Raw genomic sequence first — 18,991 nt, 5'->3', positions numbered from 1 at the left:
GTTCTTTTTTTTTTACTCTCCCGACGCGCGTTATATCATTTTAATATACCGGTGCAAGATTATGTTTTTAACGTTTATCAAATTTTATGGAGGTAAAACGTCAACTCTACCGCCCAGGCATTAATTAAACTCTACCAGACGTCTTGTAAAAAATAAACGCGCGCGCGTATTAGAGGATTTAGTACATAAACTTTTGCAGTAAAAATAAAATTTCGCGCGTTTTACACTTATCGCGAGCTCTGTATAAACATATTTATAACAATTCGTCGCGATTTTAACGCGTGGAGTAGTGCGGTGTTCGCGGCGTACATTGCTGCTGCAGTTGTTTCGAATAAAAATGTCACGATACGTCTGTTATACATATAAGAGCAGTATTATAACTAATATAACTTATAAATTATAGTCGCTTGCAGACTTGGCTAATTATTTCTTTTTGTGAAACACTGAAACATCGTAATAAAAACACCAACGTTTATCGTTAGGTTAGGCGGCGAGATGTAGTCGTGGCTTAGATGACAAATATAATATATCATATAACACGACCATATGAAAAAGTTCGTTTGGGGAAAATCGACTTTCCAAGAAAATTTTTATAAAACTGGTGGAAAACGTCAAAGGCAATGAATATACCTTCCTGGAAAAATCTTGACGTGACCGAACGAAATTACAAAAAAAAAACGATTGCTGCAGCTTGCCGGACGCTTTTAATAATAATAATAACAATAATTGCTTTCCGACTGATGACGAACGGTAATGTTTTTATAATGATGCGGGACCGTCGTCGGCGTTTCACTGAATGAATGCATATATTATTATAATATACAGCAGAAATGGGTTTTTAAAAGACTGGCCAGATACTGGTACAGACCAGATATATTAAATCATTCGTCGAGATCTAACACACACGTGCACACACGACCAATTAAAACGACGTTAACCCATCGGGCTTAAGACATAATAAATCCGTCGTCGAATGATCTATACTATTATAATATTGGTGTATACAATATACACGATATACAGGCAACGATTGCGATGCATCCTCCTCCGTAAAACGCTGCTGTAATAAAACTCTTACTAATGTTACATACATAAATATTATACCTATGTGAAACCGACACGTTAAATACGCGATTGCGATCGCAAATCTGAGGTTCGCCTCCCACGCAAAAACAAAATCTTCATCACCGTTTGTCTCGTGTTCGTATAATTTGACGATAAACGTAAAATTATGTTATATTATGCCTTATATTTATAGTGCGTGTGTTTGTCAAAAAGTACTTGTGTATATAATAGATATCTTAGAAATAATACGATTTTATTTTTTTGTTTCAGACGGCTTTCCGGACGCACAGCACCATCTCGGCCAGGTGAGTTAGACTCCTAATAATATTAAGTGTATATCATTTATATATAATATATTTATAATACAATAATAATATTAATGTCGTTTCCAACTCGTTTGTATACGTATACCTGCTCACGCGAGCGAACCCGTTCGAATTTTCTTTGAAATTTATTTTGAGTTTAATTCCACCTGCTTAATTTTTTACTTAACCTGTTTATTTATTTTTATATTAGAACTTAATAAACTGCGCACAGCAGAATTAATACGACACAAAAACGAACTAAATAATATAATAATATAATACATGATTATTAATAAGAAAATTAAAAAATTCCCATTTTTATATAGGTTACGGCTGAATACTATAATAATTTAAAAATTACATATTATTATATGCATAATATTTTAAATTAATAAAAGCGTTTAAAACAAATCGTTTGATGTAACTGAACGTGGCGGTGAAAATTTTTGTATATACGCGAAATTATACTGGGATTTTTCCAAGTAATCGCGTAGTATAACCTAACCGGATATATAGTAAAAAATGGAATTTGTACGCCTTCTATGTATTTTAAAATTGCTATAGCCGGGCCATAATCGCAACAGGATAAATTTACCTTTATAAATAGTTTTTCAGTTTTCTCTTTGAGATAAATGTTACTATAAAATAATAATTTGAGAATTCGCGAGTAGGTAAATATTTATTTTTTAATACCAGTATAGCATTAAATCTTACCCTGTGACTACCTCTTTGAAAAGTCTTTATAAGTAGTTTATAAATCCCGAATAAATAAAAATACTATATAACCGTACTCGGTTGGTATATCGTGTTAGATGTTTTAATTAGAAGTTATAACACGGTCGACACGGTATTATATCCTTTGAACGCTGTTCGCCGCGACGCCGCCCGCCGTTCGAGGAAAATGTGGGGTCGTCTTATATATTTTTTTTTCCCAGAATATATACACACGATGGGAGGGAACATCTGGTGGAATTATGGTTTTTATTATTGACACTGCGTTTTTTTCTTTAATTTACTCCATCTGCGAGGTAAAAATTCCATGATGTACATGTAGTGTGGCGCAGTGCGTTGTATAATATATAGTGTGTTTGTATAACCTCAGCGAGCACATAAGCTCGCAAACAAAATAATAACAACGATTCGAGTTCATAACACATTACCTCTGTATAATAGTTCTCAAAAATCGTTTTCAACACAAAATCTAAAATATCGTCGGTACGTGTAAAAGTATAGTAGGTTAGGTTAGGTTAGTAAGTATTAGTACGTATTTAAAATGTATATAATATGACATAAGACGTGTCGATATGGTAAAAAACGCGTAAACTGTACCTAAAAAGATGTTGTCGTAGTGTATATATATAGTTTGATGTACCTATAATGAAATATAAAATACAATAGGTATAATAATATATATATATACACAGGTAGAAACTTTTATTTATTTTATATTCAGCGCCTCAGCAGACTCAAACAAACTGCAGAATATACAATTATATTGGCTATAAAACAACAAACAACAACAACAGCAAAAAAGAGGAAACTAATACACTTATATTATACGCGATCGTCAAATTTTAACTAACCCAAACAAGGTTTTATGTAGTACATTTTTACGATTTCCAGCTATAATAATAATATAATATATTATGTAAAAAAAAAAACTATTGTGTTAGCGTGTGATGTTATGCAACGCGCGCGCTGGCGAGTAGAAACGAAATAAAAAAACACGTTTGGGATCAACACGCCATCACGTGTTATAATAACACATCGTGATGCGGGGTAAAGGGAGAAAAAAATTATCAGAATTATTTCGTTTACGTTTCGTGTATATTATATTATATATTATGTACATTATCGCGGTATGAACGCACATGTATCCACTATACCTACACAATATAATAATAAATATTAAATAACGATAGGTACCTATGTAAGAGTATATAAAGGTAGTATTATATACATACGCTGCGGTATAATTTATACTCTGTTCGGTGGCGGTGGTGGCTGCGGCGGCGGCGGCGGCGGCGGCAGACGCATAAAACTTTTGTCCGATGCGTAAAACATTATATATATATATACACTCGTATATGCTCTTCCTAGTCGTATATTATAATATCTGTTCTCCGCGCCGATAGGTCGTGTGAGAAAATTTTGAAGAATTGAACTCGCGTCGCGCACACTATATTATAATATGTATAATATACATATACGTGGCCGAGTTGTGCGTACCTCTATACGGATATACGTTTATTAAGTATTATTATAATATGATCTATCGCTGCGAGTTAAATATCACGCACGTCATTTAACAAATACATATATTATGTGTGTATACGTTTGGAACGCGCTCGCACATTATAATAATATTATCATTATCATATATAATATATATAATATTATGTATAACGAGGTCGCGTGATGATATATTTTAATATACGCGCGTATAACTGGGCAGAGTCGGTGGCGACAACACTGGAACGCGTCCACCCGGTTAAAATATATAATAATATTACAATATATATCTATACCGGCTCGGCGGCGCACAGACGTCGTGTCGTATAGGCAAGTATATATGTATATATAATGTATATACTTATAATACTTATATGGTACATATAGGTATACGTCATGTGCAGCAGCAGTTGTGGAAATGAGCATATATACAATTTATATGTGTATATAATATATAATATATATATTTGTATGCGAGTGTGTAGGTATATAGGTATCCCAAACACATTTTTTATTTAGTCCGCTGACAGAACAATACCAACTCGAGTATAAATTAATACGTTAGGCTAGCTGCTGCGCGTATCGCCGCGATGGAGAGATAATAATGGACAATATATATATTCTGTGTACACTCGATCCGTTTCCTTTTTTTCGCTCATTCTAAATTTATGTTCTCAATCGGACGTCAGACGGACGTTTCCAAGGCGCACTTCTGCCGCTGCTGCCTATATAATATACGTTTTTCCTTTTTACAATACAGACGACAGTCTTTCCGTTTGCGTATATACGTATAGGTAGCTATAATACACCTGTATTATACCTGTATAATAATATATACCAATGTGCATTGTTATAACACGAATTTTATTTATCTTCTTATACAGAATGATTCTTTCATCACCAAACGACCAAACCATAATTTTCTTGGCAAGTTTATATGTGTTTTCAAAAACAATTTTTTCTTTCTTTATCATATTTTTAGGTTTTTTTATTTTTTTTTTTTTTAACGAAAAAAATTCATTCTAAATTTTCAATTATTTCAAAGCTGCAGAATACTGTCGATAACCGAATTACGAACCAGTAGGTAGTCAATAAATTATAGCATATAAGCATTCCAATGTTCGATGGGTAAAAACAATTACCGAGAAAAAGACTGTTTAGTGTTATAGTGTCAACTGCTGAAAGATTCACCTTTTATATAGTTGTATTTGTATATATGTATTATAATTTATAGGCGTCCGTCCGGATAACAATATCACGAAAACAATTTCCGTTTCCCTATACATACTGCCGTGCATACGATGGTATATGATGTTACAACGTCTACATTATTATATACGCGTGTAAAATATTACGGTCGTAAACTTTCGGTCGTCTAATATTAATATATTTCAAAATTACTGTGTGTATTAAACTAAAGCCAAAAAACTAGGGATTTATTCGATCAAAATTTGGAACGCTAACAACTTTTCACGGTATATAAACTATATCGACTTGATTTTTCTACTATCGTAGTTTTGATATCATGTATGCCTGTAATTCATAACCCATACAATGTAACTATTTATAGTTCATAACGATATTTATAACAAAATTCCATCTAATAAGTAATAAGGTATACCGTATACCGTATACCGTACGCCTAATACAATATTATAATATAAGCTATGGTATATAACCGACTACCGAGTACTATCACTTACGACCAGGTCGTTATTATATATTGTAACGACTTCACGGTTCGTGTGTACGGAACTATAACCTTTAACTATAATAATGTATTATGTATTTACTCGAAAATATATTAGTAATATGAAAAGCTTTTTCATTAACTCAACAAATAACTTATACGTAAAACGCGCTACAGTACATTATATTTTAATTATTTATTCACACATTTATAGGTATTATATAGGTAATGCAAGTGTTTCCCTATAATCATTTACTCTACAAATTTAAAAGAATTTTTTTCAACGTATAAAAACCTATCTATAATAATAATTTATTTATAAAATGTCTACGGATAATACCTAATGAATGTGTAATAATATTGACATATTTTAATTAATTCGTTGTTAATACATTTACTATATAGGTACGTAAGTATTATTTCATTATTTCATTAAATAATTAATTATAAACGAGTATAAATCATTTTTTTTTCTGTTTTGGAAATATTTTAATTTACACCTCATTAAATATTACGACCGTAAAAGAAAAGTAATTTTGTGTGTAAATAACATCGCGTTAGAAATAAAAACGTGTTTTGATGGGAATAATATAATCATTCTACTTTAAATGAATTAAGACTTAACCAGTCTCTTAATAAAACATATCGAATTTATTATTTAAGTACTTAAAGATTATTTGAATATTGGTTCTTTTCCAATATTAAATATTCGTGTGTTAACTTGTTGATTGCAGTTGTTAGCTATAATATGTATTCGCATTTATTCGCTTTTGTTTTATTAGGACGGCGTATATATACGACGCGCGCGCAATAAAAATGTAATAATCGTTACTATTGTGATATACATTTGAATGTGCGAACATTATTTTTTGAAAAAAATACTCGAAAGTAAACTCTATATAAAATATATTATTTTAATAAATATTTTTTGTGAGCAAATAAAATGACGCACGGCCGACATTTCGAACACTGCCATATATAATATAATGTACTAATAATACGCGTATTTCACGTGTGCATAATGCATATATTTGACAAAACGGAGAAGATTAAAAATTGAAGACATCATAAATATAAAACGATATCACAATATTATACGATCGTAATACCTGTACGACTGCATATGACGTTGCAACGGTACCTATATATATATATATGCGTATTTGCGTACAAAGTATATACATTGCTTATATATAATATATATATTATATATAGTATGTTGTAAAAGGAAAAATACGAGCATAAACACTACCGTAAAAACGAAACAAACGTAATCGTAAAACAAGACTCGTAACGCATTTTTGTTGAATATAAAAACATGATAAAATGTTAATTTGCAGGTCGCGGGGCTATGCACTGGGATGTATAGGGGAGGGGGTTAACTCTGTATGAATAATTTCGTAGGTATAAAACATGTTAGGTAGTTAGGCGTGGCTGTATTGTGTAGTTACTTGCTTTTTGACAAATATTAAAATATTATGCAACTAAAATTAATAAAACTCTATGATTTTTGCGTTATTACTTTTTCATATCTATATAGACAATTAGTTTCATCGTCGCGCGAACAAAAACGAGTAAACGACTACATTTTTATGATAGTACGAGTGTTATTTTATTTAGGTCGTAAATGCATTTGTTTGAGCCTCGCTGGTGTATCATAATGTTTGGCCTGTTATCCAATAGTAACATCGGGTGTACCTATTACATACGTATAATAATTATATGTTGTTTTTTTGTTGTGTGCGCAGAGTGTTTGGTGTCGTTCGATCCGCCCACGGACCGAGTTCACCACCATCACCACCATCAGCAATTGCACCACCACCAGCGGCAGATCGCCCAGATAGCGGCGGGGGACCACCACCACCTGAACCACCTGAACCACTTGAACCATCTGAACAACCTGAACAACCGTCGCGCCGGTCCGATCGTCCGGCGGTCCGGCGGCCCGGACGGCACGTCGTCCATCAAACACAACGGACCGGGACGGCCGTCGGGCGGCGGTGCTCGTAACGGCGTCGGCGGTGGCGGTGGCGGGGGCGGGGGAGTCGGCGGTGGTGGCATCGGGAGCCTGATCGGCGGGGGCGACGACAGCGGTGTCGGCGGCGGCGGCGGTGGCGGCGTCGGTCATCAGCTGTCCGTGAACCCGGGCGATTGGTTCCGGTGGTTCCGGCGGAAACGCGGCGCCGTGCTGCCACCGGACGCCGTGCCGTCCAATCAGAACGCCGTCCGGGCCAACCATTACACGGTCGAAGAAGCGGCTGCCGCCATACCGGTGGTGGTGTACGCGTCCGTCATCGGCGGCGGCCAAGACGACGGGCCGCACAACATGTCGCCGCCGTCGCTGTCCCTGTCCTCGGCGGCCGACGACGTGCTGTACACCGAGCTGGACCGGGTGCCGACGCCCGCTTACCACAACGCCGGTTACGCGTTCGACCAGCACAGCAGCGCCTATTACTCGGACATGTACGAGCCAATCGACCCTTACCACAACCATCACAACCATCAGCGGCAGAACTCGCTGCCGTCCGACTACGTCTGATATTACGCCCGACACGCGCCGCCCGCGAATCGCCGCCGTCGCCGCAGCCGACGACGACGATCGCACGCCGCCGCACCACCGGTGCCGACGGTCTCGCGCGTGTATCGTGAAATATTCAAATAGGTGAGTTGTTTCGTCAAACACATAATAATATTACAATATTCGTAAATACTTTGTGTATTTATATAATTATCGTCGGTTAAGTCGTGTATTGTATATAATCGGTACTTATGTGCTGCAGACTGTACGACGCGCCACCTAGAAATATTTAAGTTCCACTCTCGCGTAGGTGACTATATATTATAATAAGTATCCAAAAATAAGTTTTAAAGGCCCCTTGACGTGTAGATACGTTGTCTTTGTTCGTTTGTTAGTTACCAGCCATTAATAGTTAATAGTTACGATTGTATTTTTATTAACATTTTGTAAGTATCGGTTCTATTCAGTCAATATACATATTTGCCAATAGTGAAAAATAGGTACCGACACGCATAGTGGTTAACAAATACTATTTAACGTTTTACTCAAACTCTCAGAGTGAGCTTTTTTAATTTGTTATATTTTATACTATGTTGGGTTCGGTACACCGCCTGCTATACGAAAAAATGCTTGTACAAAGGTCACCTGCTTTATGTTTTTTTTCTACCTTTGGAAGTTTTAAATTAAAAAAAATAATCATAATCGTTTAGGACGCGTTATCCATTCCACGCATCTCGGGCCGTAAACGTCTATTTTTTTCTGTATAAATATCGTTATCTGAGTATGGAAAAAAACAAACACTTGCAGGGGGGCAAACGGGAATTTTCGACCTACGACTTTTTTTTTTTCTAACCGTAAATACATAATCGGCTCCGAAACGTGAAAATTGAAAAAAAAAACTACACAATATTAAAATATTTTGTACGCCCTTATATGTGCTATTATAATGTACTGAATAGTGACGGGGGCTACGACGAGAGAATTGATTGCGTGTGTGTATACATTAGAGGTGTACCTATAAAATATAATCTACATAATATATAGGTATGTATAAATTCCATACGTGGTTTTTGTTTGAAAGGATTAATCGGGACAAACATTGACGTTATACAACCGGAGTATGAGCGGGATAGATAACGACTGCGATTGATAATACCTTCCTACTATAATATGTAAGACCTCGGCGGTTGCTTATTATGTTTACAAAAATGAAAAAAACTTTAGACGTTTTATTACTTTCCACATATGCGTGTTACACACGATACGGTTCGTGGTCCCCCATGTAGTATAGACATAAAGGTCCGTTGGATTACCTCATAGAATAACATTAATCATTGATTGCGATATTATAATACTATAGTTGTATTAATATAATGAAAACTATAGTGAAATACAGGAGTTGGATGGGTTATAATAGAATGTGCTCTCAAAAAATGGTTAAATTTATCACTTTATTTGTTTATTTGAAAATTTTACAAAACCTTTTTGGAAATTTAAAAAAATACAACTATATTTTATAAATACTAATTTAAATTTCAGATAAGTACTGATCTTTATTTTGTGAATAATAACATCTGTAATATTATTCAAATAATTTTATATGTAAGATCATACTTATACTGGTAAATTGCTGATTACCTATCTATAAACGTTATCGTCATTATAAGTTGTACACATAAAATATAAACTAAGTTGTTTTAAAAAAATATTCTATACATATGGCTTTTGAGAAGTTTATTAGTAGGCACTTATAGTATTTAACTATATAAATGTGGTAGAAAAATGATAATAATAATATTTATCATTTTGATTGCAGTATACAAATTTATACTTAAAACCGAATTTATCTTTCCCAGTTCTTGTATATTTCGTGTCAGAATATATGGAATTCTGAACGTCATATTTTGGATCGAATAGCATAAATCCAAAGTCCAAATAAGAAATTAAGTTCCACAGTTGTAATGTAATGGTTATTGATATGTATATACCTATATTTAACACATACAACTTTTATTTAAAATATTTAAAAATTCTTTATATCCTAATACCTACTATGGTTTTAACATTTTTATTCAGTTATATTACAATCTGATTTCGTTCATGGTTATTAAATGAGACTTTTATTGATTAGATTCGAATTATAATAATGAGTTATTATGATTGCGTTGATGATATATAATAGATTGTGACTTGTGAGAAACATAACAGTTTTTATGGAATACCTACCTAAACATGTTATTTGAAAATAAAAATGTGAAATACATAATCATGATGTTTTATTTTATATGAACGCAATATATATTTATAAAAAAAATCTTTGAATTTCGATCTTTACTACGTATACCGAAAATATGACTGAAGTGAAAAAATATATTATTTTGTACCTTGTGGTGTATTTCTAAGAAAAATAACTAAAAACACATAATAGAATGACAAAACTCAATAACATAAATTGCGTATCGATTGGGAAAAAAATAAAAGTTATCTACGTGTTTTGTGATAAAGTCAAATTGAAAAGACTATAAAATAAATGCTTACAATATACACATATACTTATATGTTCTATTGCAATTTTGTCGCGATCCAGTTCAGACAGGTTTAGGTACCATTTCAATTATTTTTTATAAGCTTTTAAATATTTTTAACGTTTTACACCTTTCACGAACAAATTAAATTATGACTCTAAACACATGAAAAAATTGTATTGGTATATAAATTATTAAAATAATATACGCTTGTGTATAAAATTACATGCATTATATAATTAATGACAGCTGAGCAATATGAAGTTTGCAATAATGTATGAACAAATTAAATTATAAAAACAGAAATAAGTATAAAAATTAAATTATTTAAAAAGGGGTCGCGCGGATCTAATGTTTATTGGACCACATCGCGAATACTCCCTTCGACGGGTCCTGCTAGAACAGTTACCGTTCGACCGGAGTAATATGATATTAATTTAAATGGTATCAAGTACTTGCAGCACACACGTGACACACACTCATTATATAAATTATCGTCGAGCGTTTTGGATGCTTTTTGGTCGCCCGCATATTACCTAAGCACATTTTTCAATTGAACGCCGTCCAAAATATTATACATTAAATATTACATTATAGTGTTATTATAATAGTGTCAATTAAAAAAAAGCGTGGGGGTCGCCGAAGCCTGCAGCAAACGTTAGCATTGTTTGCGGGGTCTTTTTTCTATCAAAATTTGATCTTTTTGGGGTGGTTTAAGAAAATATATAACAATGCACACTATAGCGACTATCGTTTATATATATTTTATAGAATTTCAATTAGCTAAGTACTTAATAATGTTATCAAGGCGTAAGACCGGGGCACAAGGTTTCCCACAGCGTTACGTACGCCACGTATTCCGCGGTATTTAAAATAAAAATTCGTTGCTTTATATTAGAATAGCTACACGCGGAACTTTCATCCACAGTGGAAAAAATGACCAGCTTATATTTTTGCGACGAACGCCGAAATAATAAATATGTGAACTTCTAATTTACATTGATTTAATTTAGGATGTGCTAAGCTAGTGACGGAAAACGCTGTGTATATCTCCGGCCTAACGCGTATTATATTTACATAGTTGTTTATTGTAAATACAATTTGAACAATAATCAAGTGCTAAAAATAAAAAGTTGAAATATTAACTTCAGTGGTAACCGCTGACAGCGATTAGTCGTATAATATTAAGCATTGTTAGCCGATACAGTTAACAGCAAAAATATGAATATTTTAAATACATAGGGATACCTTAGAAACCAGTCGCCACCATTCACCAATTCAATAACTCATCTATGATCTAAATGCGTCAGTTATATATTAAGTATATCTTGTCGAAAACTCTATCAAGAACTGTTTTTAAATTATGTCTTGTGTCGACACACGCAAATATTTGAGACGTTGATGCTTTAAGACTTGATAATTGGTTTGATAAAATTAAAAAAAATATAAAAATATTTAGTGACTTATTGCCACCTAAATTTTCAATAGTTCGTTTTTAAAGTTTATAAGCGCATCGCAGACACTGTGCTCAATAATTAAATTATGTATATTGAATATCAAAATGTTATATATATATATATATTTATACAATTAGTCAAAAAAGTATCACGGCCTCGATCGACGATCGTATTACACCGATTATTGTTATTTACACAGATATCGCGCGCGAAAAGTATAAGTTCGCGTCAGAAAACAAATTTAAAAATAATATGTGAAATTATATAATAACACAATATTTTAATACCTATAATAGCTAAACTTATACATACCTACGTTTCACGCCCGACAGATACGTGTGGGAACAGTCGCCGGTCGGCCGTTTATACTACTGTAAGTACGCGCACACAGTCGATGACTGTATATATCGCGTTTTGTCTGCGCTTATACACCATATTCGAGAGATTAATTACCCAAAATTATTCACCTAGTCACACGACCGATGTTAAGTTTTATTTATTTTTTAATTAAAAAAAAAAATAACGTTAGACACTCTGCGGGTCGCCTTGTATAGAACAAAACATATTAATTTTCCACCGCGTTATATATTATACGCATAATATGCTTATCGGAAAGATACCATATGCGAGGAAAATATGTAAATTGCCTGGCAATATTTCGTCGGATATAATATGATATATACACCCGCGCCAGACACGCTGTCACTATATATATATATATATTACTACAGGATTGGTCGTGTATACAATATCACATTATACATTGTATAATATGTACCTACATTATTAAATTATAAACGTACGTATAGCCCGTGGGGAAAAGTACAGAATGTCATTTTCCAAAAAACGAAAAACAATAATCACGATTAATAAAAAGATCAATGATTCGATTATATAAGTTTTAAAAATTAAAAACGAGATACTAAACAAAAATATTTGTATATTTGTGATACTTCAAACAGGATAACTAGGAAACTGCATCTTAAATTTTGATTTATGACTATAATGACAATTATTCGGTTTTTTATTTTGGCAAGGGAGGTGAATTTATTTTAACATTTGTTTTTAAAACTATAATTTTTCTAACCACAGAATAAACATAATTTTTATAAAACACCATTTTTAAACTTGATAAAACTGAATTTAAAAATTAAAAAGTACAGTCGTACAGAAAATATCATCTACTTATGGTACTTGTTTCTAATATATAGATATCAAGACAACAGGAAAAATAACATAAAAATACGTTAAAGTGACTATAAGATTTCGAGTATTCGTACTTTTTCATAATATCACAGCGTGTGTTGTATAGAACGTACTTTTATTTATTATTTAGGGTGAAATTTATGAGCTTGTGTTAGTGCATACATATGTTGCGATGTTGTCGGTTTAAGCTTTTTTTCCTGTTATTTCCTGAGGAGGTTTTTCACAATAAATTGAGGGGTATTTTAGATTTGTGGGGCGACGCGGGAAGCGGAGGCGCTGAGCCGTCAAAGAGTGAAGCGAATAATATTTACCAGAAGAATTATAACTTACGCGAAATACATTTCGGTTTTTTATGCATAAATGGTATCTAACGAGCGCAATCGTATTTATCGTAGTATACACGCAATAATAAATACCGCCTAAAAAAATCAATGGTTTCCGAACGTAATCGTATTTTATAAAACACGGGCAAATGCGCAATCATAATAGGTAGTCTAAAAAAGTATAAGGTAATAAAAGTATGGTAGGTAACGCGCGCAATAGTATTAGAATATTACACAAAAAAAAGACATTCTCGTATTATACATATTTTGTACGGGACTTCCGATAACCATATTGTCCATATTTTATACCTAATATAATTGGTCGAAAAAAATCAGGACAACAAGAAACCGTCTGGGTATAGTGTGATATATTAGGTATGTACTATGTACTCAGTTAGAGCGTAAGCAATAGACGGAGAAAAACAAACTTGTGATGTAAACAGCGTGCTGCATACATTAGACACGATTAGGCGTGCACGGATCGACGATTCGAAAATATTCACGTACTTGTAGTAAATTATAATGAATTTAATCCAAACGGACGAACGTTTGGCAAGTCTATGCCCTCTTTGTATAAAATATGTTTTCGTGCAGTATATAAATGAATTCGTAATTAACATCGGTATATTTATTATTTTTTCAGATCTAGTCGCTGTACGTTCTGCACGTCTACCGAAAATGCTGTTTTACGGCCATGCACTCTGATGCACTAGTGCACTATTTACGCTGCGACGTTATCATCGTGACCCCTCGACTTGAAATGATCATTTCGTTGCAGATCGATAAATCGATCGATTCCGGTAGCCGTTCTAATATTAATAATCATCACACCTGCGAGGACGCAAATGTCTCAACTAACGTCTAACCATTCGCCGATGTCGATCGCACGTAACGCGATCTACTACTGAAAAAAAAAAAAAGGAAGCAAAACAACTTCAAAACGGATGAATACAACACCTGAGCGAAAATCACACTACGTCGGACGTTAAGATGATTATTATTATTATTATTATTATTATTATTATTATAATTATAATTGTTTAGTGCAAACCTAAAGTTATTATTTTTTTTTTAATCTTATTCTTAAGTGTAATTATAGACTTTTTTTTATATAAGTGTTTTAATTAGTTGTTGATTGTTTATATATACCTACATAATATTTCCAGTGATAATAATTAAGTGTACATAGTACCTACCTATATTATATATTATAATATTATTATTTAATAACGAACACAGTGTAGCGCCCGCGACTTAAATGCTAATAACGTAATGTGTATATAATGATACGTCTGCGTTCAACTCTCACCGAAACGACGATATTTAATGTAATATATTACAATGCATATAATATAATGTTATATCGTCGTACGCGCATAATTAGTCACGAATGTTATTTTTTTACGTACATATATTTATTAAAAAATTATGTGTATAGATCATGTACAAAAACGCAATATCGTTAGTCTTTATTTTATCTCTCTTTATCTTGGCTATATATTTATTTCTATCTTTCAGTCTCGCTGTCTTACGAAAATTCTTTCTCCTCTCTTTTATTCTCTCTCACACTTGCTCTCTCTCTCTCTTTTCTCTCTATAGTCTATTAACTATTCTCATTCTTCCATAGCATCTTGTTTTCGCGATTTTTATACTATATTAAAAATGTTATTTTATGAGTAACATAATATTTGTGTACATTGCAGAAAAATAAAACGATTAATATTATAATATGCTCTTCCAGTGAAGAATTTTTTTTAAATATTTCTAATTTTAGTGACTGTTTTCGTTCATCTACAACGGCTACGTGCAAGTCTACACACTTATTAATTATAAAATAACGAAAAATAATACGCGGAATCGTTTGCGAGAATTCGTCATTTATGCTGAATTTTGCACACTCTAGGAAGGGGGGGGGTAGTTAGGATTAATTTTTGGAATTGTATATTTGAATTTATATAGTAAACGTTTTTGAATATTATTATATCTTTTAGTAATACGTGAATGAGATTATACAGAATTGTTTAACGAATAATTAATTGGAGCAGTAAATTCATATTCACAATTTAAATCTAAGCGACTAAATCTACTTATGCTTCGCCAATTGGCTGATGTGCAGTAGTATATATTTTATTATTTGCAAGTTCAGTTGCAAATATCATGCTGCAGTCGCAGTGATGGCGTTGTTTATAGTGACGGTGATATTAACGCCATCACACTTAAAAAGAGTGTTTAAGGGTTTTCCATAAAGGTACACGCTTAGAGTGGTATTATTTCACATTAGTGAGTGGTTTCAAAACTATGATTTGCATTTCATGTGTGTGTGATTTTTAAAGACCAAATCTCGTTAATTTTTAAACGTATATATTAGTAATACTCTAAATAGTATATTACCTAAAGGCGTAATAAAGGCCGCAGCAATTTTTTTTAATGTTCAAATTTAGATTAACTAACACTGAATTTAAATAATAAATAATACGTATTTTTTAAAGGTAATGTACACGACAAGTATAAGATCAATTTTTTGAGATTTTTTAACAATTAAAAAATTGTACTATATAAATTGAATAAAACTTTAAAATTTAAAATATTTATAAATATATTTCAAAAAAATAACGTGGAAAATATTTTAAAAGTTATTTCATGTACAGAAAATGCTAATAAAAGTCTTTGGTAAAATTTCAAATCCCTATGATTATTCCTTTTTGAATTATAACAAAAAACGAATTCGATTTTTTTTAAGTTCATACTGCGCAATTGTCTCTGAGTTTTGTCATAAGTTGTTAGTTTTTTACAATTATTAAAAAAGTAATAAAAGTTTAAAAAATGACCGCCTCAATGCACTATCTAAAATGTTATTAAAAACTAACCTGAAAATTTGTAATTGGTTTGTCTGGATAAAATTGCACTAACAGACAGATACATAAAATATATAGCACAGTAAAACTAATTCAGTCTTAGTTACTGGACTATTATACCGCCTTAGAATATTTGAACTGTTATAAACCATATGACGTTGTTAATGTGAAAATCATCAATATTTTTTTAATTTTTAGAAACAATAGTACTTTTGGTATCTAGTGAGCTGAAATAATTGTTTGATATAAATTCTAACAAAACATATTCACCACTATAACCATAAGATTATTATTTATTCATTTTACATTCATTGAATAACTCAGCTACTTCCGCATAGTATTTGTTTTCCTTTTATTCTGCTAGTAATAGTTAATACAATTAAAAAAAATATAAATTATTTTTAACTACTAACTGACACTTCGACAATATTTTTAATCGTAATTTTCTTTTTAAATACGCATCATTGATAAACTATATCGTCGCAATAAATGAAAAAAAGGAAGATATTTTTAAAAACCTAATTGTATTTTAAATTGATAAATGATAATTATAACAAACACATTGAATTAAAATAAACATTTATAAATATGTTATACCTTAAACAGTACTCGTATACAATAATATTATACAACTTAAACTATATAACACAATACACAAGTACTTGAAGTACTTACTATATATGATATTGTAAAACTTTAATCGAATAATTTCCATAGAAACTCGATTTAAATCTAATCTATTCCTACACAATGTGAAGTTTTGTAAGAAATAATATTAATTTTAATGTTTGTTAGGTTAGGTTTGAATTTTGCGTTCTCTTAGATTTGCGCCCGGAGCATATATAGATACCGCTTCTTATCCCTTTCTCAGTTCTCACTATTACTTGTTTGCGGTACCCTGCTAACGAGTCACACACACGTAATCAGATAATTTCAAAATCATGTGAAATATTTCACACAAGGTTTTTAGATATGAAAAGGTATCGAGTGGGTAGATATCAAAATTTCAGTGAGGCAATTCATTATTCCAGTAAAAAAACATTTAATATTTTTACTATAGATAAGATGACTAATCAATAAATAAGAAATTATTAATTAAAGCTACTCGCCCACTCAATGTGGACTACCCGTAAGTGTCGCGTTCGAAAAATGCAAAAATAGATTTACCACTTCATTAAATACCACACGATGTGATCACTCCGATCAGTCTCGACGTTCGTATACGGAAACCCGGGGAAATGCCATGTGCTCATCACGCACACACGCAGTAATAAAGGCGCATAATACGTATTATTATGTCAGTGACGGTGCGTACCGGTATATTCTTACCGTAGATACCTACAAACACAAAATTGAACGATTTCGAGCCGTTTTAACGCCTCGGGTGGTTATTAAACAGCCGCATAATAATATATATATACACACACCACCACCACTCGGCGGTGCAGCGGTGCTCCACTATTACACGCGTGCCATAAATAACAGACTTTTTAATTGGTATAATATCCGTACGCACACTGCAGCAGCTGCACTGATATACGCGTCTCTTATGTATAATATATTATTATATATTTATACAGTGTACCTACGTGTGTCGTGCATGTATATATTACCTATATAATATTATATTATAATGTGCGGACCATACAGGCAGAGGCACCTCGATGTGTAGAAGGGCGCACACGCGCGGGATGCGATTTTTTCCTTTCGAGTGGGAGTCACCGGAGCTGCACCGGCAAATACCGACCGGATCGAGCGTACATAATAATATATAACTTTTACAACACGCGTACACGATATGTATACCTACCTGTGCAATAATATCCGAGCCAACGGGTTTCCCGCCGTGTGTGCGTTTAATGCGTAATGTGCATACTGTAGTATATATACAAAATATATAGGTGTATAAATTATAAGTCTATATACCGTATTGTGTATGTACGTGTTTAATAACAATACGATTTTTGCACCGACCCATCCCCGTTCATCGTCACATTCTCAGTGGGTTCGCGAGTTTGGTCGTCGTTATACGATGTACGTTATTGGGTAAGAACCATTATGACGAATTCTTAAGATTGTCATTCGTTTTCGGCCTACCGATACACATTATATAATAATGGATGGTATGGACCTACGATGAGTTTCGTATTGCTGTGATATTATACAAGAGCTAATTTTTGCTTTTCGTCGTGTTTAAAAAGAATGTCTGTATGTGTTAATCGCTGTGGAGTACACTGCGGTAAATGCGTGACGGTACCTTATCGTTAAAAATCTCCTTTTCCGCTAACGATAAATAAAATTTTAATTTTGTCGCTGTGCATAATTTAGATGACCTCTTCCCGCCTATATAATGTATATATATATATATATAGGTATTTATGATAAAAATGTTCCGCAGATTTGGCTAAACACCGCACACACATATACACTTCCTTTTATAGATATTAAATAACTATCACAAATCCACACTTTTACAGCATTCGTTTTTCAGACGAAAATAAATGCACACATAAATATATTTTTATTCGTGTCAATATACTTACAATAAATTCATTAAAAAAGAACTACATTGTGCACAATTATGACCAAAACGATATGTATATATACACACAATCATAAAAATTTAACATGCATTGTACATAAACATATATTATTTTTATTATTTAGTATAATAGTAGTGTACCTATAATATAGTGTTATATTGTTATATTAATTTTGTTGATTTTAAGTTGCTGACTTTAGTATATTTGTGTTCAGTTATCTATCATAAAACTATAAGGCACCCAGGTATATTATATTGCCTAGTGGGCAGTGG

At 32.6% G+C, this 18,991-nt stretch overlaps 1 protein-coding gene across 2 annotated transcripts in view; it reads left to right on the top strand.

Annotated features, from left to right (window-relative positions):
* Positions 1 to 14,302, top strand: part of LOC113549698 (mitochondrial distribution and morphology protein 34-like) — a 71,169-nt gene extending 56,867 nt beyond the window's left edge. For both annotated transcript variants that reach the window (XM_026951113.1, XM_026951111.1), the window contains 3 exons: positions 1,336 to 1,370; positions 7,041 to 7,954; positions 13,965 to 14,302. In XM_026951113.1, coding sequence (XP_026806914.1) covers positions 1,336 to 1,370; positions 7,041 to 7,831 — 826 coding nt within the window. In that variant the 3' untranslated portion in view covers positions 7,832 to 7,954; positions 13,965 to 14,302. The remainder of the gene's footprint in view (positions 1 to 1,335; positions 1,371 to 7,040; positions 7,955 to 13,964) is intronic.
* Positions 14,303 to 18,991: the final 4,689 nt, after the last annotated feature.

Source organism: Rhopalosiphum maidis, chromosome 1 (genome assembly GCF_003676215.2).
Source record: "Rhopalosiphum maidis isolate BTI-1 chromosome 1, ASM367621v3, whole genome shotgun sequence".
NCBI classification, from domain to species: Eukaryota; Metazoa; Arthropoda; class Insecta; order Hemiptera; family Aphididae; genus Rhopalosiphum; species Rhopalosiphum maidis.
The sequence above is the reverse complement of the archived record's forward strand: the minus strand, read 5'-3'. Positions and strand labels throughout refer to the sequence as shown.